The sequence below is a fragment of the Capra hircus genome, chromosome 28 (assembly GCF_001704415.2).
Source record: "Capra hircus breed San Clemente chromosome 28, ASM170441v1, whole genome shotgun sequence".
In the NCBI taxonomy this organism is placed as follows: Eukaryota; Metazoa; Chordata; class Mammalia; order Artiodactyla; family Bovidae; genus Capra; species Capra hircus.
The window spans coordinates 43,061,442-43,085,779 of NC_030835.1; the positions used below are offsets into that span (position 1 = coordinate 43,061,442).

At 51.8% G+C, this 24,338-nt stretch overlaps 1 protein-coding gene across 1 annotated transcript in view; it reads right to left on the bottom strand.

Annotated features, from left to right (window-relative positions):
• Positions 1 to 22,307, bottom strand: part of GALNT2 (polypeptide N-acetylgalactosaminyltransferase 2) — a 182,113-nt gene extending 159,806 nt beyond the window's left edge. The window contains exon 1 of the mRNA XM_018042312.1: positions 22,096 to 22,307. Coding sequence (XP_017897801.1) covers positions 22,096 to 22,221 — 126 coding nt within the window. The 5' untranslated portion in view covers positions 22,222 to 22,307. The remainder of the gene's footprint in view (positions 1 to 22,095) is intronic.

Here is a 24,338-nt window from a genome sequence, read left to right on the forward strand (position 1 = left end):
AGACACAGGTTCGATCCCTGGTCAGGGGGAGACCCCCAAAGAAGGAAATGGCAACCCACTCAGTATTCTTGCTGGGAAAATCCATGAACAGAGGAGCCTGGTGGGCTACAGTCCATGGGGACACAAAAGAATCAGACACAATTTAGCAACAGCACTGTTTTCCATAATGAGAAGACACCTCACATGTAGACTGGCATAGTCTTCTTAAGATGGAAAGCAAGCTGGGCAGGAGCTGGCTCAGCTCAGTGACACGAGGGACTAAGGCAAATACCTTCCAACACGTGGCCATGCCAGCTACCTTCCTGCAAGACGCCAGTGTCTAACACAGCAGTGGTTTAGTGCCTCCCAGGCCTCCAGCATGTATACCTGGCGGGTGCAGGGCCCTTTTCGCCCAGTCTCCCCCAGCACAGCCTGCCTGTCTCCCCGCGGCAGCTCCAAGGCTCCCTTCTCAGGCAGAGTGACCTGGACATCTCATAGCCCAGCAGCTCAGCTCCAAGGAGAGTGAAGGGCAGGTGCCAGGCCTCTCAGGGCAGGGCCGTGCCAGCCTGGGGTCACACCCCCAAGGCCATTGGGCAAGGCCACCTCCAGAAGGCTGATGGATGCGAGCACACCTGACGGAGGGCAGGCTGTGTGTGTCTCAGCCCGTTTCCTATCTATAAAGGGGGAAGCAGCAGCCCCGTGGAAACAAGAGCCAGACACCTACCCACATTCAGGGTCAGCCTCACCGCCCCCTCTCATCTGCCCTCCCTAAGCTGCCTGGGTCTGACTGCTCCTCTTCTGAGAGCTTTAGTTCACCATATAAACTCCTTTAAGCCAAACTCTATAGATGTTCTGAGGGAATCACACGTATTCCATCCTAAGTACAGTAAGGCTGAGACTGCTTCCATTTAATAAGTGGAGAAGCTTAGGTTAGAGAGTTTAAGTACCTCACATGGCCAGAAAATGGTGCAGGGCAGATTCAAACCCACTTCTCAAAAGCATGACCTCTTAGCGACACATCCCGCTGTCCCTGCTGAGTGAGGTCACTGGAGGCTGAGGGACACAGCCCATGCGCCCTTGACCAGGTCAGAGCTGCAGGTCTGGCCACGGACGGGGCACCACGTCCTCTGCTCAGACATGCCTTCACACGGCGACAACCTGGGGCTCCCACCTCCCCTTCAGGAACTGATCCAAATAAAAGGCCACATCTGCATCCCAGCATCTAGTATTTAATTTTTCCCACAATGGACACTATCCATTATGAAGCTCAATGATCTCTGAAGTCTCAGTTCAGTTCAGTCACTCAGTCGTGTCTAACTCTCTGCAGCCCCATGGACTACAGCACGCCAGGCCTCCCTGTCCATCACCAGCTTCCAGAGCTTGCTCAACCTCATGTCTATCGAGTCGGTGATGACATCCAACCATCTCATCCTCTGTCATCCCCTCCTCCTCCTGCCTTCAATCTTTCCCAGCATCAGGGTCTTTTCCAATGAGTCAGTTCTCACTGGAAAGTCTTTGAGATTTGAAGTCTTTGAGTCTTTTGAAGTCTATGAGAGTCTTATCAAGTCTGTGTGCCGAGAACCTGTCAATTTTCCACAAGAAATGCTTCATTTTATTAGAAAATGAGAGCTATGCAACCCACCACAGTTTCCATTTGCTTCGGCTACCAAGACTCAGACCTGCTGAGAAGCTCGCACACTGGAGCTCTACTTGGCAGTTCTTCGGGGCTGGGGCTCTGCTGTCAGTGGGGACGACAATCCCCACTGGGATTACACAGGGTTACACTGAAGAGCGGACTCACACAGATGGGAACACCCCCAGGACTTGCTGGGGGATGAAACTCGGAGCTGGCACCCTTCACACTTCCTTCTTCACCCTCTTCTCCTTCTTCTCCCTGCCCTCCCTCTCCCCCCATCATACGGCCTCAAATTTTCAAACTCTTTAACAAATCTGTTTACACATAATATGCTTTTTCAGATAAGGTGCCTCGAATCTTTTCAAAAGTATACATAGCTTAAGTACACAAGAGCCATCATCTAAAAGTGGAAGGAAATTTCAGAGCTCTTGTGTAAATGGACATCGAATTTGGAGGTAAGGCTGTAAAATGTCACCCTCCCAAAATAAAGCCAAAAAGAACCAAAAGGATGAAAGACATGAGCCATCTGTGGCAATCTTTCTAGGAAATCGCTCACTCTCGCTGGCGACGATCTACAGATGTAGCTGATGAGAAGACAGTGTCGCAGATTCACTGAGAAACTGAAGCAAAGAATCCAAGGAATGTAAAATAGCTTATGGTATTATAATTTAGCAAAATACATTGGGGGGGCAACAGTTCTGTTGACTGATCCCTGAAGAATGTTGAGAAGAAGTCAGGTGCAACAGTCAGGATCCGATTTCTAGAATTCAGGTAATGGACAAGCTTTTAAACAGAGACTTTATCAGGTTGTTGACCAGGTAACTGACAGGGCACAAAGAAAACTCTAAGGCATCAGTCAGGTGGCAAGTGCAGAAAGCAGCCACTACCCAGGATGGAGGGAACAAGGGAAGAAGCGGAATTAGTGAGCCTTACAAACTCATGAGGAAGGGGTCTGAGGCCACCCCTGAGCAAGGGGGCTGCTCAGCTGATGATGGGTATCCAGGACAGGTGGGGAGCAGTGAGGCTGTTTCTGTCCATGCTGGGAAAGGACACACCAGAGTCTTCATGGCAGCAGAAAGAGACGGGTTCATGGGGCTGCCCTGGAGCAGGGAGACACAGGAAGGACCAAGCCCCTTCTCTGCCTCCCATTCTGCTGCCCTCTGGACCACACCTCCCCAAGCGCACAAATGCGCTGTGCAGAGTCCAGCTCTGGTGGCACAGAGCAGAGTCTACAAGGACTTGGAGCTGAGACAATAGTTTAATACATTGCACACTGAGTTTTTTGAAAAATGAATCTCTTTAGCACCCTAGGGAAAGGTTATTGATTCCATGCACAGAAATATCCCCAGAAGGGTGAAGGCCAATTCCTCAAACTTCCACAGAGGGAGGGAAGCTCACCTATGAAGACACAGTTGTCACCCAGCACACGTGCCTTCTCACCCAAGCTCGGCCTCATTAGTAATTCATGAATTGCTGTCCTTATTTACCCACAGTTTACAGCTCTGGTTTATGGAAACCCCAGACTTTGGTGGATAACCTCCTAGGTGAACTAATAACATTGAGTTTCCAAACCTATGAAACGCTGAGACCTAGGGTGATTCTCTGTCAAAATTCTACCCGAAATAGCTCACTGGCCTCTCTTTACAGACTGAAAAACTGACCAGGGCTTTTGAAGAAAATAATCATATAAGCCTCAAAGCTTTCTACAAATGTGTTCAGTTCAGTTCAGTCGCTCAGTCATGTCCAACTCTTTGCGACCCCATGAATCGCAGCACGCCAGGCCTCCCTGTCCATCACCAACTCCCAGAGTTCACTCAGACTCACGTCCATCGAGTCCGTGATGTCATCCAGCCATCTCATCCTCTGTCATCCCCTTCTCCTCCTGTCCCCAATCCCTCCCAGCATCAGAGTCTTTTCCAATGAGTCCACATAATTGTACAGAAGTAAAGAAAACAGACACAAAACATCAACTTCCTCCTGGAGAACCCACTTCCAGCATCTGTAAACTCTGTGCAGTTTATTATTCCCCAACAGAGGAATCAGCCTGAGTCCAGGAACCTCAGAAGCATGGGCACCCCCCAACTCCTGTGTCCCAGCCTGCACCACCTGATGCTCCCCGAGGGTCTCGGCTCCTGGGCAAGGGTCCCTGATGGAGAGCCTCTGCCCTCACTCAAATGGGCACACGCAGGGCTGTGGGCGAACAGTCAGGGTGTTGCACAGGGCGCTGAGCATCACCCACCAATTCCACAGTAGACTGGAAGGCACGGCTTTTTTCATTTCCCCCGAGTGGCTGACAATCTGTGTCCTCTAATAATGAAAAAGTTCCTGATGCTTTTGATCAGCTGGTACTTGATCAGAGTTTTCCTTGAGAATTACATCCACATGGTCACTGACCCTCACACATAGGATCATACCTCCTCCCTCAAAACAGTGAAAACAAACCAACCCCACCCAGATTAAACTAAGATAGGAAAACGAAATCCAAGACTGCTCAACTACTGAAAACCTCAGGCCACTCCTGATATTCATTCAGTCCAGGAAGGAGGTTGCAATTCCTTTAAGCTCCAAACAAGTCATTGCCATATATTCTGATCATTTTTATTGTAAATAACAACCCTCGAGATGTCCCTTTAATGCAACAAGTCAAGTGCAATCTACAAGCAAACCCCTCCACCCTGCGGATTCTTCATTTGTGAGATTCAGTAGTTAGGACTGGTCATGAGATGAGACAGTTCTTAAAATATGAACACTAAGCATGCTCCAACCGGCGGGTCCCTTCTCCCCAGGGCAGGGTGTGCTGGGTTCAAAGCAGCCTGCTCAGGGCCCAGCACATAACCCTACCTCCACCTCCGCCAGCACCTTCACAGGTGAAACACCTTGCTCCTTGAGATGGAAGGAAAAGTGCTGAGCTCCACAAAACAACTTTACATTTCTAATGAAGTGTGCCAGGTACAACTTTTTCGGCCAGGAAGAAGGAAAGATGCATGCACATTTGCGTGTGTGTGCACGCATGTGTGTGCACAAGTCTATGTGTGTGTAGCTGCAGACATAAAATGACTTTCCAGCAGCTGAGTTAAGGGGCAAGCACACACACGCACGTCCACAGCCCCCACACAATGTACAGAACACTTTCTACTAATGGGCACACAGACACTTAGCTGGGAAGACGGCTGTGCCAAACAGCCTTTACTAATGACAAGTTATGAACCTCTCCTAAAGATCCTGCCCAGTGAGCCAGGCTGCAACTGAGTCTTCATTTCTGCAAAAGTGTGTTCTGTGCAGAGGTGAAACAGAGGAGGAGGAACAAGGGTGAAAGGAAAATAAATCTCTTAGCACACAAAGAAACCTGCTCATTTCACAACTTTTTTTCCTCCCTGACCAATAAGAAAACCCCCCAAAAATGTAAGGGACAGAAGGCCCAATGTCCATCGGGTGAGCTGTCTTCCCCCTCCTAGGCCTCCTCTGCTGCCCACCCTTCCTTCCCCTTGATCTGTGCCTTCCGCCCCCAACTACCACCACCAGCGCACTAGGCAAATAACCACTGCTGAACACAGGGCAGGGACACGCATCCACTCTCACTGAATTTTTCTTCCAGTGACTCCAGATGCCATCAGTGCCTCCCAACTCCCCAAATAATTGAGGACATAATTTTGTCTTCTATCGCATCCTCAGAACACCAAGCCCTGGAATAAATCCTATCACTGGTTCTCTACAACCCACAAAGGTGGACAAACCTCACCAGTCACTCAGCACATATCTGGGGCACCCAGGGTCCTCCCTGAACTTAGGAGGTCAACCTCAAACCCTTCACAGGTCGCATCATACATTTCAACAGATGCTACCAAAGGGCAAGCTTTCACTTGCGTGAAGTGGCGCAGTGACTTGCTAACCCCAGGCTGGGTCACCTAGAAGGAGCAACGTCCAGGGAGAGGAGGCAGGGGCCAGGCTGTCTCACACAGGGCAGCAGACCCTTCACTGAGCCCGGGCTCAAGGCCTTGCCATCACCAGGACTCCACCCGTTTCAGTCTCATCGTAAAGCTGACAAAATACCAACCACAGCCCCTACAGTGCGCTGGGTGCCAGGCCACATGCAGGGAACGCGGTGACTGGCACAGATGAACCCCTGAGCGCAACCATGCCCTGAGCACTCTCTGACCTTGCGGGCCCCTGCCCACCGCACTTCCACCTGCTGGCCCTTCTGCTTTACACTGTACAAGCACGTCAAGTTCCCTGGCCCCAGGCCTTTGCACATGGCCTTCTCCATGCCTGGGCAGTCCCTAGCATACCCTTCTAGATGTTAGTTCTCCCTCAAATATGCCCTCTTCAGTCCTTTCTGATGGGCTTCTGTGGAGCTCCCCGTACAGCTGACACTGCCTTGGTGGCCCCCAACCCTAGTCCCACCCAGACCCTCATTTGCCTCACTCCCTGTGGCCTCCCTTGGGCTGGTACAAAATGGCTAAGGATGAATCTCTGTAAAGATGGAGGGCTGGGAGGGGAGGAGCTGGGCAGGTGCTGGCCCTCAAGATGCTCAGTCTACCACAGGCGTCCTCAAATCCCAGGACACAGACTAGCACTGGTCCCTGGTCTGTGAGGAACTGAGCCACACAGCAGTGGGCGAATGAGAGAACCTTCACCTGTATTTACAGCTGCTCCCCACTGCTAGCATCCCCCTGGTCTGTAGAAAAGCTGTCTTCCACAAAACTGGTCCTCGGTGTCAAAAAGTTTGGTGACCGCTGGTCTACTGGATGCAAGTGTGCAGCTGGCTGGAGAGTTCTGGTGTCAACAGTGGCACCTGGTGAGGGACACGGGAAGGTGGGGGGCCGTAAGCCCCATTCTCTGCTGGATCAGCAGGATCCTGGAGATACAGACCCTCCACTCCACACACATGTGGCCCAGTGTTCAAGGGCTGGCTGAGCAGAGCTCAGGCCCACCCACGGCTCCAGCTCCTCTCCCTGTTCGTCTCAGGCACTGCTTCCCTCTGTCACAGACAGATCAGAGGATGGGGCAGCGGGGCCCTGCACAGGGGAAGGGCTGAGAGATGCCATGGGGATCTTCAAGCACATGCAGTTATAGCTGCTCCCAATCATCCCAGAGACACCAAGCAAACACGCAGCGTGGCCCCAGCCATCACTCAGAAGAAACCACACGCTGAATGCCGACCACCTCCGTCTATGTTCTCTGGGTATCATTTAACAGCTAAGAGCTTTTTCAAGCAAAGACCAGTGTCTTAAAACGGGATTTTAAATCTCAAAACATTTTAATGTGCTGCAAGCATCTGAGGGTTGCCAGTGACCTTTAGTCACCTCTTACCCTGGCTCCCAGCTCCCCCGTCCTGGCTCCCTAATTAGTACTTTAAATGTGATTTGTGTATGTGGTTTCCTGGCTATCAGCTTGGACAACGGCTAGCTTTCTAGGTTTTCTCCACTGTGTCTACGTGTACAGACCGAAAACTACACCTTCCTTCTTACAGCTCCAACACTCCTTTCCTGGAATAATTAAGGAACACTGGAAATACAGAAGCTATCAGAGCCAGACCGTCCCCCAGCTCACACTGAGGGGTGGGGCACGGAGCAAGGGGACCCCACAAGGGGGGTCAGCTGCGAAGCGTCAGGAGGATCTGGCCGCCAGAACATCTATGGACGGAAAAGGCAGGACTTGAACCCAGACATGCATGAAATGCCCACCCATCACTCCTCCATCACGCCCATTACTCCATTTGGTCTGCTTTGCTCTTGAGCCCCTGGGAACGTATACCACACTTTGGCCAATCACAATTTCTATCTTAAAATGTGATCCAAATGTGACAAATCCGGCCCCACTCAGCACCAAAACTTCAACCTGAGCAAAAATGAAGCATGCCAGGTCCACAGCAAGTCCACAAGCTGGAGAGAGGGAGACAGAACGCAGAAGGCGGAGAGTCTCTTCCCGGGGTTCCGCCCCGATTCATATCCTAGCCACCAATTCACACCATGAAGCTACCCTCCACCTGGATGTCTGCTCCCAGCAAGGTCCCTCCCGCCCCCAGAGGAGCCCAGAGTGGCCCCTGAAGCATCTGTGAGAAAGAACAGTGAGTACACGTGCCAGTGAAATTAAAGGAACCCTCATTACTCTGCACCAGCATCGTCCCCACCAACTCACTCATTTCCATCAGCTCCCTCCCCACAGACAAACGCAGGAAGGGTAATAGGCAGTACCAGCAGGATTCGAACCCAGGTCTGACGTCACAGCCAGCCTCCTTCGATTACCATACCCGAAGTTCACGTTTCCAGGCGGATTACTCGTCTTGAAATCATCACACAGCATATCTATTAGTCTGCAGTCTAGTTCTAAGGTACCTTGATGAGAGGCATCAGAGAAACCACATGCACGCTGTTCTAATCATCAGAACTAGTCCTGCCCTCACAGGGACCTCTGCTGCGATTATTGACTCGTCGCCACTTGTCACTCACCTACAGTTTCAAAAGCAAGTCAGAAACTGAACTAATGAGACTACAGGAATGCTTACTAATTAAAACCTTGTGGGAAAGTTTTCAAATAACATGCTGTATTCAGGTAATAACAGCTCAAGATATAGAAAAAAAGATTGCCAATTAAGAGTTTTTAAAAATTAATTATACAGTCACATAGTTAAAAACCACATCCTTGTATAATTTTCAAAGACATGAGACTAAGGGATAAAATTGGGAAACAGTGTCCTGGTGGGGGCGGGGGGGTGGGAAAGTTCTGGCCTACAGCTTCTTGCCTCTCGCTCCACAGACTTGGGGTCTGCCAGGCACTCAGCCACCCCTTCCGGGGCCGTTTCCTCACTAGAGGGGCAAGGACTGCAGATCCCTGTCCTCACCCGTCTGCCAGGGAGAAGGCCCTAGACAAGGTCCATGCAGGTGGAGGTGCTTCCTGGAAAGGAGGCTCTTGGCTTAAACACAGTGTGTGTGTGTCGGGGTTGGGGGGGTAGCCTGGCTCAGTGGGCACAGATGCCTGGGGCTGGTGATGCCAACTAGAGGACGGCCCAGCCAGCCAAGGGCACGAGCCCCTCCCACCCTGACACCATGAGACTTTACATCCACGTTTACAATGTGGCTACCAGGGCCCGCTCTAATTGAACGACAAGGAGAGATGGCACATGCGGAAACCGAGGTACAGAGGGGCTGAGTACCTTGCCTGAGTTTACAGAACCAACTAGAGAAGCCAGAATTCAAACCCAGGCAGTGGCCCCTGGGCAACACATCCTGTGGGTCCTCTCAGGGTTACAGCCCAGGTCAGCCACCCACCCAGCCAAGAGCTTGATGGCAGCATGGCCCTGGGCTCCTCCCTGCAGACTCCCCTCAAACCCCGGACTGAGCCAGGATGATCTGGATGCTCTCCAGCTGCCCAGCGTAAGTGTGTCGAGCTGCCCAGCTATGCACAGAGACCTGGACACTGGCACAGGAACTCGGCCAGCCAAATGGGCAGAGCCACCCCCTCCAACCCAGCACATGGGGGCCTGGGGCACCAGAGTCATCCCACAGGCAGTCCAGACCCCCACACACAGCAGCCCCCCCCCCCCCACAGAAGCCTCAGCTAAACTCTCCCAGGACTAGGAAAGCTTGGCTTTCAAACACCCCTCGGATAGCGGGAAAGAGTATCAGGCCAACAGGAATCAGAAAATCCCTCGGGGCCAATATGCCACCATGCATTCCCCACCAGTAAGTCAGAAAAACTTTTAAGCTGAAAACTCTATCTTAAGTATAAACACTTACATGCCAAGTCAGAGTCATGCCCATGGAGGGCTTACTTCACCTACATTCCAGTTCTTTGGAAAACAAGAGAGCCCCAAGTAACAGCTTCTTGATGCAGACTGATGGGGGGCCTCCTAAGTCAGCAAGCGCAGACAGAAGACAAGCCTCAGCAGCCTCTGCACAGGGAGGCCTCACGGGGCCTCACCTGCCTCCGCAGGCTTGTCCGTGCGGTCTGGATGCCCAAGCTATGCCTTTTTCCTGATGCCCAGCCGTAGGCCCGGAACTCAGACCACACAAGAACAGCCTGGGCTGGCTCCTGAAATCAGCACTTTGCAATGTAAAGGTCAAGGAGTGATCACCAGCCTAGGCAATCAGCACCTTCCAGGCTGAAGCAGCAGCTTTGCAGCTTCGAGACAGAAACCTGCCATTTGTAAGCTACTGGGGACTCGGGACTGTGGCTCTGGGACCAGCACGACTGCAGCCGACCTGCCCTAGAGCCAAACCTTGGGCAGCTTCGGGAATATTAACATTCCAGCCCCAGCCATGCTACGTCACGACCGGTGGGGCAAGATAATAACCTCGGGATCCACAGAACACCAGCTGTGTGAGGGCAGGAGGCCTGCAAGCAGGCAGGGAGGAAAGACTGACGACCCGCAGCTCAAAATGCTTCAGGCTTCCCGGCCACAGCCCTGACACAATGTGCAGCACCAGGAATTATACTTCACAGAAAATACGCACCATCGTATAGTTGTCAAAAATCTCTCACATACAAATACAGTGAAAAGCATGAGGCTTTCACAATAACATCCTGTGGGGGAAACAAAAAGGAATACTATATATATTTATTAAAGGTCTCCCACCGTGGCTTCCCAAACCAACCACAGCTCCAGCGGATCACCTGTGACAGCAGGCAAACTGCCTGCGATAAGTGACGTATAGGCATGTTCTGCCCTCTGGTGCCTGCCGCACAAGAAGGGGTCGGCAGCGTCGTAAGACATCCAAGCCAGATGCTGCTGAGCGACAGCGTCTCTGGGCCGCTGAGCAACTTGGCCAAAAGCAAGCGATCTCCCAAACTACCTAAATTGCTACTCTACCATCAAAAGGTTCACAAAAAGTAGCAATTTCCAGAGAATTTAGGTAATTCTTGGAGAAGAAACAGTACCAAGCATAAGAATAGTTTCCCGGTGATACAGGGAGACAATTCAGGATCTTAGGCGACCTCTGAAGCATCCTTTTTAAAAGAATCATTGCTGGATATTGCTAAACTACAGAAAGATATAGAGGCTTATGTACGTTTTAACTGACTATGTTTTTGTAACTGATGAGAAATATATTTTGGCCATTCAGATGACAAAAATATATTTCTCATATACATTTTATCTTTGGCCTTATTTCTGACTCACAAACTCACAAGCTCCCCAAACCCTTGGGGTTTTCTGAGCACTAAGAGCCACAGAAGCATCTTTTGTTCCACTTGGTCTCTTGTCCTCTGATCCACAAGGTGAAATGAGTATCCTGTTACTCATGACAAGCTCCTTTCCACCACTGCTGGGCCGATGTCAGTGAGGAGGCCTTTGGAAGTACCTGCAGATGGGGGCTGGTTGCAGGGGAACCAACCATGAATAGAGGGGTGCAACCTTCAATCCCATCCAGTGATTTCCTCGAGGGAGAGGGGCTGGAGTTTGACTCAGTCACCAATAGCCAATAACTTGATCAATAGTGTCTATGGAGTGAAGCCTCCAGAAACCCAAAAGGACGGAGTCTGCTGAGCTTCCAGGCTGGGGAGCCAGAACACATCCACGTGCCACCAGGCTGGGTCCCAAGCAGGAGGAGAACCACCTTTGTTTGGGACCTTACAACTACTATGTGTCTCTTCACCAGACTTAACTTGTATCCTTGAATATCGTCTGTAACAATTCAGTAATCTAGTAAATAAATGGGTTTTCTACTCTAGCTAATTAACTGAACCCAAGAAGGGGTTCATGGGAACCTCTGATTTATAGCATGTTGGTCAGAAACACAGGTGACAATTTGGGCTTGCAATTGCCATCTGAAGGAGGGGAGTGTGGGAGGTGGGGAGTCTGCAGGACTGCGGCCTTGCCTATAGGACCTGATGCATTTCCAGGTGGACAGCGTCAGAACTAGGCTGAATGGCAGGACATTCAGCTGGTATATGGACACTGACTGGTTGTGGAGGGGAAGCTCACCACCCCCCCCCACACACACCCACACAGCTACTGGAAACTGGGAGTAGAAACCTTTCGCTGACTGTATTACAAAGTCTTAATTTCCTTTTTAAAAATACTAGTTTTCTGCTGGTTTGCTAATTTAAGTACATACACCTATAAAATTTTTTAACTTTTTAAATAAAATTTTCAAAGTAGGCAAAAATAAAGTAGTATTATGAACCCCGGGTGCCCGTCAGTCATTCAACAGCACACTCAGTCAATCTTGTTCCCTCATACTTTTTCAACAGTGGTAGTGTCACTGTGTCCATAAATACTTACAGTTTTTATCTATAAAAGGTAAGAATGTTCAAAAAACATAACCACAAGGCCATTACTGCCACTAAATAAAATTAATACTGATGCCTTAAATTTCATCTACTATCCAGTCCCTATTCAACTTACCCCTAATTATTACTTCTTAGGTCTTTCTCTAGTTATTTTGGTGAGCAACTGTGAACTTCTTAAAGGGTGGCAGAACACCATGTTCACATCTGCAGACCCCAGCACTCAACAGGGTGCCTCGTGGCCAGAAATGCTCAAAGCCTTTCGAAGGTGTTCCTCAACTGTGCATCTCTCAAAAATAACAAGCAGGAAGTCCTTCCGTTTACAAGGATTCTGGGGACTGGGAGTGAACAGACGTAACGGCACACATTTTGATGAGGCTACCGTTTCCCCTCATTAAGGTCAGGGCCTGGAGCTGGGATCTCACAGAAGAAGGGAACTGACACAGGAGAAAAAGAGAGGCTTCAATCATGAATTCTTAGATGCACTTTATTTCCAGTCTGACATGAGATTGAGGTGAACCTCACAGTGATCAACATCTTGTGTCTGCCTCTATAGCTTTCTACCTCTTTCTGCTTAACGACCTTTACTAATACACCAAACCTCCCTGACCCTCAGTTTCCTCATCTTTAGATCAGGGATAGTTCTTGTAGCTAAAGAACTATCATGGCCTGGGCCGTAACACACCATCATGACCAGCACTTGCTCACACACAAGACACACCCACAGCAGAGTCTGCAGGAGGCAGGTCAGTGCCTTGGAAGAAGATTTCAGGAGCAATACTAAAGCAATGTAATCTCCAGACACAAAATCAGGTGGGACAGAAGTGGAGGGTAAACTGGGAAGCTAGATAAAATTCCCAGAAGAGTCAAATTTGGCCAACTCTACATGATGCTAAGCGATGGTGAGAGCCCAGGGCCCTCAGGAAACATTGCATCCACCAGAGCTTGGAGGTACAGAGGAAGAAGACTCCTGTCTCAGATAAACAGACACAAACATCTCTGAGGCAAAAAGCAGACACTGGAAGATGTATTTCACATATATTTTCCTTTTTATCCACGCACAAGAGTGATACATGGAAAAATCAATGTCTAAGTCTAAAAGAGCTCTTTAAATAAGTAGAAAATAAAAATGTTAACTGATAAGAAACCACCATGTCACAGTTCAACGGAAACTTTTTTTCTTGCCTAGTGGTACATAAGATAGTGGTTTTACAAATAAAAGCATCTTAGATTCAACAAAAAATGGTATATTCCAGACACAGGGACACATCAGTAGTCACCAGAAGTGAGACAGGAAGGAAAACAGGTGCGTCACTTACTGTGCAGGGGAACGGAGTGGGAGGAGGAAATGGAGAAAGGCGCCAAGCCTTGAAGGTCGCAGCGCAAGAGCTCACAATCCAGGTCAGTGGGGTGGCCCCTGAGGTAGGAAGGACCAGGGCAATGACTCCAAGGCCTCCCACACCAGGCCAACATCGGCATCCAGGACGGTCACACATCTTCGCACACAGGAGTCAGCATTCATTTACGGGTGTCGCTAAAACACAGGCTTTTACTTCTAAAGTTCCCACAGGGTGACTCATCTGAAGTGTGTCCCCCTTCTGGAGCAGCACCCTTCAGGAGGAGACACGCTTCCTTTCTGGACGAGCCTCTGATGCCGAGATGAAGAAACCCTGAATGGTGGCTCCTGAGTCAGAAGACTTTAAAATGACCTTTCCTCTGCAGCCATGTCCACATTCTGGTTTTTTATCCAGAAACACGTTGGCAGCACAGCACACACCACACCCCAACAAGGCATCTAAAGACCCCTCATGAATGCCAATAACTACTATGAAAAGCGGCCGATGCTCTTGCTTGAGAACTCCCTAAAGGAGCTGCAGGCAATGAAACCACATGTCCATGTTATTTCCTACAAATATCACAGATCACAGTGCTTCAACACAACTCCACTGCCAAGAACAGCCTCTCCAAAACCCGGGGACAGGCAGGCCTCTAACCTCCTATTTCCTGCAGATGAGAAAACCACAAGTCTCCCCACCCACAGCAACTCACAGAGACAATATCCCAGTGGAAACTCCGTACAGGAGCAGGTGCACAGGGCCCAGTGGGACTTCTCATTAAATGGTGATGTGTGTGGAGAGCACTCTACAAAGGAGCTGTGTAACTGAGTGGGGAGCCTGACAGTGGATGGGGATGTTCATGCAGTTCAGCCAGCCCTGCAGAGACCAGCACAGAAATCACACCCGAGGGCTGTGGCATGAACACAGGCCACAAAGTAAAGCAACACATTAACCTGCAGCACCTGGCGTGGTCTCCAGCCCGAGGTGGGAGAGGGTGAACTGGGAGCGTACATCCTGTGTTACCCAGGAGAAGAACCCTCCTCACCCAGGACTCCTCGAGGAATAAGAATGAAAGGCCCGAGAAAAAGAAAAACAATTATCAAATACTAACACAAATATATGGAACCTAGAAAGATGGTACTGATATTCGCAGAGCAGCAATGGAGACACAGACATTGAGAATAGACTTGTGGGCACAGCCTGGGGGGGAGAAGGAGAGGGTGGGAGGTACGGAGAGAGTAACCTGGAAACATACATTACCATATGTAAAACAGACAGCCAAGGGGAATTTGCTGTATGACTCAGGAAGCTCAAACCAGCTCCCTAACAACCTAGAGGGGTGTGATGGGGAGAGAGGTGGAGGGATGTTCAAGCAGGAGGGGACATGGGTAAACAAATCTAAGGATGATTCATGCTGCTGTTTGGTAGAAACCAATGCAATACTGTAAAGCAATTATTCTTCAATTAAAAATAAATAAATTTTTTAAAAAAGAACGAAAGACCTGACCTTGCCACAGGACAGAGGAAACGCCACCACTGACAGACCAGAGGCCACAGATTCCCAGAAAGAAAACAGGCTCAGTATTTAGCAAAGGAAATCAAGGCATAGAGAGCGCACCCAACATGTCAGACACTCTGAAGCTGGAGTTGCTGCTGCTCTGGGTCTTGGCTCAAACCTGCTCAACCTGTACCTCGCAGGCACCAGCCCCTCTGCTTACTATAACTGGCCCTCCCTGACTCCTGACCCCTCAGGGACGCCCCTCTCTCCTCTGCACTCAGCCCCTTCTCACACTATGTCTTTTCACTACCTAGCACTGTGTTTGGTCCCACTGCCCCCAAGGTGAAAGTTCCCCAGGGGTTGAGATGATGTCTCTGTTCTATTCACTGCTGTAGCCCAAACACCGAGGAGTGCCTGGCACACAGCAAGTCTCAAGCAACACTCATCAGAAGAATCGATGCAAGGGCCCGCAGCCTGTTTTCGTGTCTGCTCCTGCCAACAGGCAGCAGAGACTTCAGGACACACAGAGGCCTGAGGACAAGAACACGGGATGCATTTCACACAGCAAACGGTAAGGATGGAGAAAGCAGCTAAAGGGAATGGCCTCCTGTGGAGCACTGCTGTGGGGGCATCCTCCCTAGAGCACCTTCCGGGAACTTCCCACCACCTTCGGAGCATCTGGGCACGGGCAGCGCGTGGAAGGACGCCTGGGAAGCGAGGGCCCCATCCCGCAGGGAGGAAAAAAAGTCAAGCTCACGCTGACCACAGCAGCGGTTCTTAAGTGAGGGCGAGCCTGTCCCCTGGGATGCCTGTTAAGGCCTAGACATGGTCACAGCTGAGAAGGGTGGTACCACTAGCAGAAGCTGCTAAATATCGACAGTGCACAGGCCAGCCCCCTGCCCCCAGCAAACGTTATCTGGTCCAAAATGCCGACTGTGTCAAGGCTGAGGGGCCCTACGTTAGAGCGACCACTGCCCCCAGGCGCCCCCATCCCTGCCAAAATGCTGGTCCTGGTTTGGGCTCTGGGAATTCAGCAACTCTCTCCCTGGTGCCCAGGCCATCCCTCCTCCCAGAGAGTCACTAGGCAGGACCAGGTAGTCAGTGGGAGGCGCTGGGAGGCCAGGTGGGCAGACCAAGGGAAGGCTGAGTCACAAGTGACCAGGCAGCCCCTGTAAGAGTGGGGGCAGGGACGCAGGACTCCCAGAGCCAAGAAAAGCTATTGGAATGTAAGGCCAGGAATGAGATTCCATGAGACAGTTTAGTTTTTTTCAAATCCAGCCACAATGAATCATTGCCATCTTCATCCCGGCATGCTAAGAAACTCAATCTGTACAAAATGACACTTGCTTCCTGGGCCTATAATATTGGTCATGACTAAATGCAGAAACGCCCAGTGCCTCAGTTTGCCCTGCAGGAGGCAGACGCAGCAGGAGCCTGGACTCGGGAGGTGGAGAGGGCGGTGCTCCTCAGGGAACAACCTGTTGGATCTTTAAGCCCGTGGGAGAGGCTCTCCTTCCTGACTGGACAGATACACTGCACAAGTTTTACTGGAACCTCCACACTGGGGGCTCATCCTTCAGGTCAATTGCGTGGCCAAGGTCAGCGCATCCTCACACAGCTAGGAAAACAAAGTCAACTCTACTTGGAGTGCAGGAGTGTCTGTAGGAGGCTGGCACCAACATGCTCAACGCAACTCTCCCCATGGAGAAGGGCTCCTCGCCACACTTGGCCTGTGCCGGGTCCCACCCAGGCGGCGCCAGGGGAGGTGCTGGGAGGTCCTTGCGAAGGAACCACCCCATAAGGCAGCGTGGTGGCAAGGGTCCAAGGCCACGGCGGTGGGACAGGCATCCCCAGCAGCAGCAGCCTGGAATCAAAGGCTTCCTCAAGGGGAGGCCACCCTTCAGGTCAGGGCAGTAAGGCCGGGCCAACACCTGCTCTGATTGAGGCAGTGTCTCTCCAGGAGCCAAGCTCAGCGTACCTAAGGACAACCACGGCAAGGGCACAGGGGCCAGGGCCGGGAGGCCCTGCAGTGGGGGCGGATCAGGGAGCAGGGGTCCCGAGGAAGGAGCAGGGCAGGTGGGGGCAGAGGGGCTCCAGAGAGGGGCATTCTTTTAGCATCCTTACGGAAGGCTCCCACCGTCAGGAGCTATGTGACATGGCCGTGGGTGTGCTTCCACCTCGTTATCCGCCTGGGTCGCAGGACAGGGGTCACGGGGAAAACAGAGGAAGAACAAACAGGGGGTGTGAGCTTGGCCAGTTTGGGCTATTTTCTCACTCCAGGATTTCTGCTGGGTCACTAGGGGACTTCACAGATTTCTCCCAGGAACACCTTGCCTTCTCTTCCGGATCTTGGCCAGAACCTGGCAGTCAGCTCCTGTGTGTGCCTGGTCTCTGACCCAGGCAGCCTACCACCTCCCTCCACTAAGCCAAATGCCACTGAATTTGCTAGCGGTTCCGGCAGCAGGGCGCTGCCTGTCTTGAAATCAACATCTTCCCAAAGTGACTTCTCAATCCCTAGAGATGTCAGAAACATGAATGGCAGCAACAGTAAACTGTGAGTGTGAGTGTGAGTGTGTGTGTGTGTGTATAAACTCACATGATTACACACAATATATAGTTTCATATACGTAATCACATACACATCTCCCCTTGCCCCACCCCAACTGTTCTCCTGCCGCCGCCGCCGCCGCCGCTGCTCAGTCGCTTCAGTCGTGTCCGACTCTGTGGCCCCGTGGACTGCAGCCCACCAGGCTCTGCCGCCCCTGGGATTCTACAGGCAAGAACGCTGCAGTGGCTTGCCATTTCCTTCCGACCTCCTCTCAAATACCTCTCCCCGTGATCCAAACAGGAGACCCACCTCCCATCAGGAGCTGGGATGGGAGATTCAAAAGGGGCCTGAAGTCTCCACACAAAACTAACAGCTCCCCAGGCGCCCCGAGCCCATGCCGGGAGCCGGATGGAGCCCAGGCAAGCCAGCCTGCTCCATGCTGGGGACAGCGGGCTCTCTCACTCTCACCAGGGGGCTGGGGAAAGAGCCCCTCAGCTCTCGCCATCGGTCACAGCCTGCTCCTGTCATGTGTGAGCCCCACGTCGCTCCAGAGGAGTGACACTTATATTTTCTTTAGAAAAAGTTTCCCTAGAGAAACTTTGTCAGATTTGCCATTTGTCAGATTCTCTGGCTGTACAGTGGCTTTCCCCAACTCCTGCATGCTCGATCTCAACTCCAAACCCTCCTTTCAAGTGGAATTTAACTGACTAGCTGGCAGGGTGTGGCCTAGGCCTCCTTCTCAACCCCTCACGGACACGCTCACAGATCTGCTGATGTGCAGGAAAGCAGGTGGCAGCCGCTGTGTTCCGCCTCATCTCCCACGTGTGGGTGATGACAGCCACCTTGCCTCCTGCCAGGAGGAGCAAGCCTGTAGGCAGCGGGCGAAAGGGGCGCCTAGAGCCTGGTCGTGGGGGGCACCGGCTCCTCACCACAGGAGCCCCACTTAGGGACACAATCAGCAGCACTCCACTGGTCTGAGCAACCACCAAAGAAAGATATGTCCTGCACCCACTCTCCTGGTGGCTTCCCACAGACAGGAGCCCCACTCTGACACCACAGCTGGAGACGAGAGAGCTGGCATGTTGCCCAGACCACTTCTCAAAAAGGCAGTCTTTGATGTCACTCAGGGTCATGGTACCGGCCCAAATGAACCAACAAAATCAACCTGGGAGGAATGGATGAAGGACTTAAAAAAAAAAAAAGGGAAACCTCTAAAGAACAAGAAGATGACAGTTCAATATATTTTCAAGAAGATTCTGGGCTTTTTCCCTCCCCGCACCCCACCCTAGACACCATCTACTCAGCACCTACTATTTGCCAACACCTACTAACGGCCTCTAGTCTTTAGCCATAAGAACTATCCCTATTCTAAAGATGAGGAAACTGAGGGTCAGAGAGGTTTGGTAAATTAGTAAAGGTCACTAAGCAGAAAGAGGTAGAAAGCTCATCTAGTCTTAGTACCAAGAAATGGATCCATGCCATTCTTCTTAAATGTCTACTGCCCAGCTCAAAAACACCAGTGGTTCCCTACGGACAATCAGACTATGAACCAACAAGTCAGCTCAGCTTGGCATTCAAGGCCCTTTACAATTTAGTCCCAAACTCTTTCAAGTGTACATTCTCATATTCCCCTACAAACGTACCCACTCCAGCCAAGTGAGGCCCCTCTGTACTCTTAAGAAGAGGTCAACCCCTCTCCTAGAAACCCCCTCCATACCTGACCCAAAGGCGCCCAGCTTGGACCTCAGGGCAGGGACTGCAGCACCTGCTCACGGAGGAAAGGCAAGGGGAAGTGACCAGAAGGACAGGCCCTGGTCAGGCTCTACGAGAACGCCTTCCCTGCCTCCCAAGGGTGTGGGAGCACAGACAATGTGTCCCGGGCTACACACACTCTCTCAGGAGAGACCATTCTTCACATACTAGAAAACCCTTCCCTCGCCAACCAAAAGAGACACACTTCACCCAGAGGCACTTTCATTCCAACAGAAATCCCTTCCTTTCTCTGCAGTTCCATCATGCCAAGATACCAAGGCCCAGAGGAGGCTTAACATGATTAAAATTTTAAAGTATTTAATATGCTCAAAGGCAAGGTATCCTTGAAGTGCAAATCATCAATCTGGGGGAAAGAGAGAAACAGGGGGAGGGAAGATTCTATGCAAAAGTAAATAAAATATAATTTCAAGCGATATTACGCACAAAGGTCAGGTGTGTGCATACGGTCAGGTTGTACTGATCATACAACCTGAACTTCAGCATTGAGTCCTGATTAGGGCAGCCTCTGCTCCTACTGAGTTGATTAAACCTGCACTGTGAGGTGAGTGGGTTCTCTGGGTTTCACCAGATGGAGAATAACCATCCTCAGAGGAGTTATTCAACAGGCAAGGCACAGAGTGACAAGCCTGGGCTGGGTGCTGAAGCAGCAGAAACTCCAGTCAGGCTCCCATCAGACAAACAATCCCCCAAAGCCTAATACTGAAGCCTAGTACCCTGTGGAAAATGTCAAGGTGAAGAGAAATTGACTAATTAGAGCCTTGACTTGAATGGTACAAAATGAGAGAAGAAATATAAGTCCATTTACACCTAAAAAACTATAGCTAGTATTTAAGTTCTGCCTATATACTCATACTACCTTAGCATTTTCACGCCCATACTTTACAAGCCAGAAAATCTATACATTTCCCTTTATCGCAAGGATGAACTAAATTTGAAGAGACTTTCTAGTCTCTGAATCCATGGAAACAACTCAGGAGGGAGAAAAGACCATGCAGTTTTAGATTCTAGACTAAGAAATTCAGGACACAGGTTCTATTGACTCCTCCAGAAACGGTCTTAGGGTGTTCTCTTTAATATACAGGTCCAAGCCATGTTAACGAGTCTTCTCCAACTTCAAAAACTATTGCATGTACACAACTCTTCTTCAACTGACAAACTGCCAAACCATTCTAAGGGCTGCTGCTGCTGCTAAAAGAACAGAATCCCAAAATCATCAATCCATGTACGATTGTTCATTTCCCACATTTTCTTTCTATGTGGTCTCTGAACCTTCCTACTGCCACGTGGCCACAAGGAGTTCTGGGACTATTACTTTTGTTTTTTTTTTTTTTTTTTGAAGGATCAACTGGAAGACCCTTCAAAAACCATCCACCAGCTGAAGCCCACCAGGGAGAAGTCAGCCTCTCCAGATGCTAACCCTGTTCCTGTTTCCAATCGCAAGGAGAGGGGATCACAAAGCACCGCTTGGGTGTTTGGTTTTCTTCCACATGAAAGGCAGGAAGCTTTGCCAGGTCTCACCAGCACACCGGGCTACATGGACCTGCGAAAGCACCATTTGCTGGGAAGCAAAGCTTTTGAAATAATTCCAGTTTAATACGACCACAGTTTTCAAAGGGCTGCACTGCTTGCACCGCTCTTTACCATTCAAGGATGGACAAACTCCACGTACCTAAATAACAGTTCCTTGGATTAAAACAGGGAAAAGACAGGGCTAAGAGAACCTGTCAGCTCAGAAACAAGCTAGGCCAGTTCTGTACATGAGAAGGCTTTTCCCTCTGCCCCTCTAGATATAGCCTAAGAAATTTACCATGAATCAAATAAGACACCTGTCTCCACCTAATACCTTCCGCTGAGAATGAAGGAAAGAAGGCCGGACGGAAGGAAACCTCTGAAGTAGCCAGGCCTCAGCGTTGACATTTACGGTCTGACTTTAGGGCTCCAGTCTCCTCATCCAGTTACTAGCGTCCTGCTTGTTCCAGGATACCATTCTCTGGTTCCAGTTCAACCCATGGTCCACCTTCATTAACTGAGAATTTCCTGGATTTGCGCTGACACTAACCGTCACAGTTATAGGGGTTACACGGTGTGGGGTCACTTTCAAAGCCTGGTAGTTGCCAAACACGACAAACACCGCTGGCGGCATGCGCACCGCCCAGAGCCCCCGGCTCTCCCAGCAGGATCGCAGGGCCAGGCGCCCCAGGCGCTCCATTTCCTTCCTAGAGCGGCTGGCTGTGCAGAGCGGCTCACGCGGTCCCCACGGCCCAACCCCTCGGCCCTTGGAACCCATCTAGAACACACTCAGCAGAAGGACCACCCCACTGAACAGGAGCGAGGGGCTGGGAGAGGCGGGCGCCGGGGGCCGCGCCGAAGGGCCGGCCGAGCCGGTCAAGGCGAGCACCGGGGCACGGAGGGGACCGTCGGGGGTGTGGGCGGCCGGCCTCGCCCGGGCGCGGGGGCCTTCCGCCTGCACCGCCAGGGCGGTCTGTTCCGTCGGGCGCGGGGCTGGCTGCGCCCCCGCCCCCAGGGGAAGCGGGCCGAGACCCAGAACTGCCCCCTCCCCGCGGCGCGGCGAGGAGGGGGAGGTAGGGGGGCTGCAGTGGCTGGTTCCAAAGGGCTGAAAAGAAACTTGGACTCCTCTCTCCCAAGGTACGTGACACGTCGGAAAGGCAGCCGCCTCTCTCCCTTCCCCCCACCCCCTTTTGTGCTTTCCCATACTCTCACCCCCAAACTTCTCACCGCAGGGCACTGGGCTCCCGACGGCCGGACGACACTCAGATTAAGAGGAGCAGAGAGCGGGGCCAGGGGGCGACCAGAGGCGTCAGCGACCCCAGCCCCGGGAGCCGCGCGGGGTCGCCCCCTCCCGAGCCCGGAGAGCACCGAGCGGCCGGCGGCGCCCCCGGCCCCAGGGACTCGGTCGCGAGGCCCAAGGCGGGGGCGGATGGCCAGAGCCGAGATCCGGGCGGAGAAGGGCAGGAGGGACCAGGAGACCCCTCGGTCCCCGGCGGTGCGTCCGGGCGAGGGGCCTCGCGGCGCGGCCCGGGCGCAGGGGCGCCGGGGACCCCGGGGGCCGGGCCGCGCGGGCAGGCGCCCCACTCACCTTCCTGCCGGCGCCGCCGCCCGCGCCCGCGGCCAGTGCGGAGCCGCCCCCCGAGTACATGTAGTAGGCGATGCCCAGCACCCACAGGAAGGCGAAGCAGAGCAGCATCCGCGAGCGCCGCCGCATCCTCCCGACTCGGCCGCCGGCCGCGGCCGCTGCTCGCGAGTCTGCCTGGGGCCGCGGCGGGCGCGGGCCGGGGAGGAGCGGAGGAAGGGGAAGGGCGCGGCGGCTCCTCCCCCGGCGCGGCTGGCGGCGGGGGCGGCACGCGCCCAGCGCCCGAGCTCCGCCCCGGCCGGGAGCGCCGCGCGGCGCCGGAGCAGGAAGCGGCAGCCGCGGAGGCGGCCAGGGGGTCAGGGAGCAAAGGGCGACCAATCGGCGGCGGCTGCGGGGGCCCGGCGCGGGCGGAAGGGGGGATTACCGCGTCTCGGCGGCGGCGGCTCGGGTGCCCCCCGGCGAGTGCCTCCGCGGGCCGCCGCCCGGCCGCCGCGGTGAGTGACAGGTGGTCGCCGGGGCCCCGGGCGGGGCGCGCACACGTGCGCACACACACGGGCGCCCACACCGGGGACAGCGGGTCGCCGCTTCCTCACGCTGCCCGGGCGAGAGCATTACCGCCTCGGTCCTCAGGCTTCGGGACCACCCAAGACCCCTGGCAGGCTCCCTCTTATTGGCCGACCGACCTGAGTTTTTTGGTGCAAACCCCCTCTTCAGGACCAGACTCGGCTGCTGCTCACTGCAGTTTTCTTACCAATCTTGCAGCAAAAACACCCCTAATCCCCAGGTGTCTGTTTTATTTATTTGTTTACGCAGAGGCGGGGGCCTAGCGGTAGAAACCGAGAGGTTTTTTTTTCAAGGGAATATGTTTCTGGGGATGAACAGAGCGCTTAATAGCAGGGTTTTCTTTTTCGTTTATTTATTTATTTATTTTTTTAATTTTACTTTACAATACTGTATTGGTTTTGCCATACATTGACATGAATCCGCCACGGGTGTACATGAGTTCGCAATCCTGAACCCCCCTCCCACCTCTCTCCCCATATCATCAAACGCGAAATGAGGAAAAAGGAAGGCAACACGTATTTTTAAAATCGTTTCTTTGCAGTTGTTTCGATATTAGAAGAAAGAAGAGGCAGCACAAGTAACAGCTTTAAAGATGCAAGAAGACAGATCTGTCTTGTAACAGAATCTGAGTAACCTTGACAATGCCCTTGTAACAGCAAAGTTTCCAGTGTTCCTAGGAAAGAAAGAATGTTACTTAGCGCTTAATACTTTAAAAGGGATTCCAGGAGCTGCCCAGTTCAGAGGATAAAGGCAGCTGTCTGCGTCTGAATCTCTACTCACATCCTCAATAAAACACAAACACAAACAAGCCTCCAGCTCTACTATGACAGTGAATGTCATGAACTGACCTTCAAATTACTTAAGTAGAATAAAGAAAAGACATATTCCAACAGAGCTCCCTCCACTGTTGCCAAGGACTTAAGTGTAACCCAGGCTTAAATCCTTCTATGAAGAGCAAGTCCAACCCCAAGAACTAAACACTGAACACAGGTTGGGTACTTGACCGGACAAGGGAAGAGGTCTGAAAGAGAATGGGACAGGATGTGGCAGGCTTGAGGAAGCCTTGGTTTTGGAAAGTGTCAAATAAATAGAGAAATGGCAGTGCCCTTTGGAGAGCTGGTAGTGAAGGGAAAGAAAGAACTGAAAAAGGAAAATTAAGGATCCCACAGAAATAAATGACAACTAATCCCTCCCTCAGAGTGGTTATCTATTAAAAACTGCACTTCAGTATGCAGAGAAAAGAGACTTCCCAAGTGACTCAGTGGTAAAGAAACCTCCTGCCAATGCAAGAGACACAGGTTCTATCCCTGGGTCGGGAAGATCCCCTGGAGAAAGCACTGGCAACCCACTCCAGTATTCCTGCCTGGGGAATCCCATGGACAGAGGAGCCAGTCCATGGTGTTGCCAAAGAATCGGGCATGACTTAGCGACTAAACAACAACAGTGCAGAGAAGAGGGCATTCTAGAACCATGAGCCCTGTATCAGGATGCCTAGTAACACTAAAACATCAAAATAACTGCATAAAAAGCTACTGCAAAGAAGAAAATACATTTCTTATAAGATGAATCATAACATTTCAACTGATGAAAATCCTCCATCAATAAAACTACAAAGCAGAGAAAAATTGTAACACTGTATGTCAAACTCTCAAGCTGAACAAAGTTTCCTATATTTGGATGCAGAG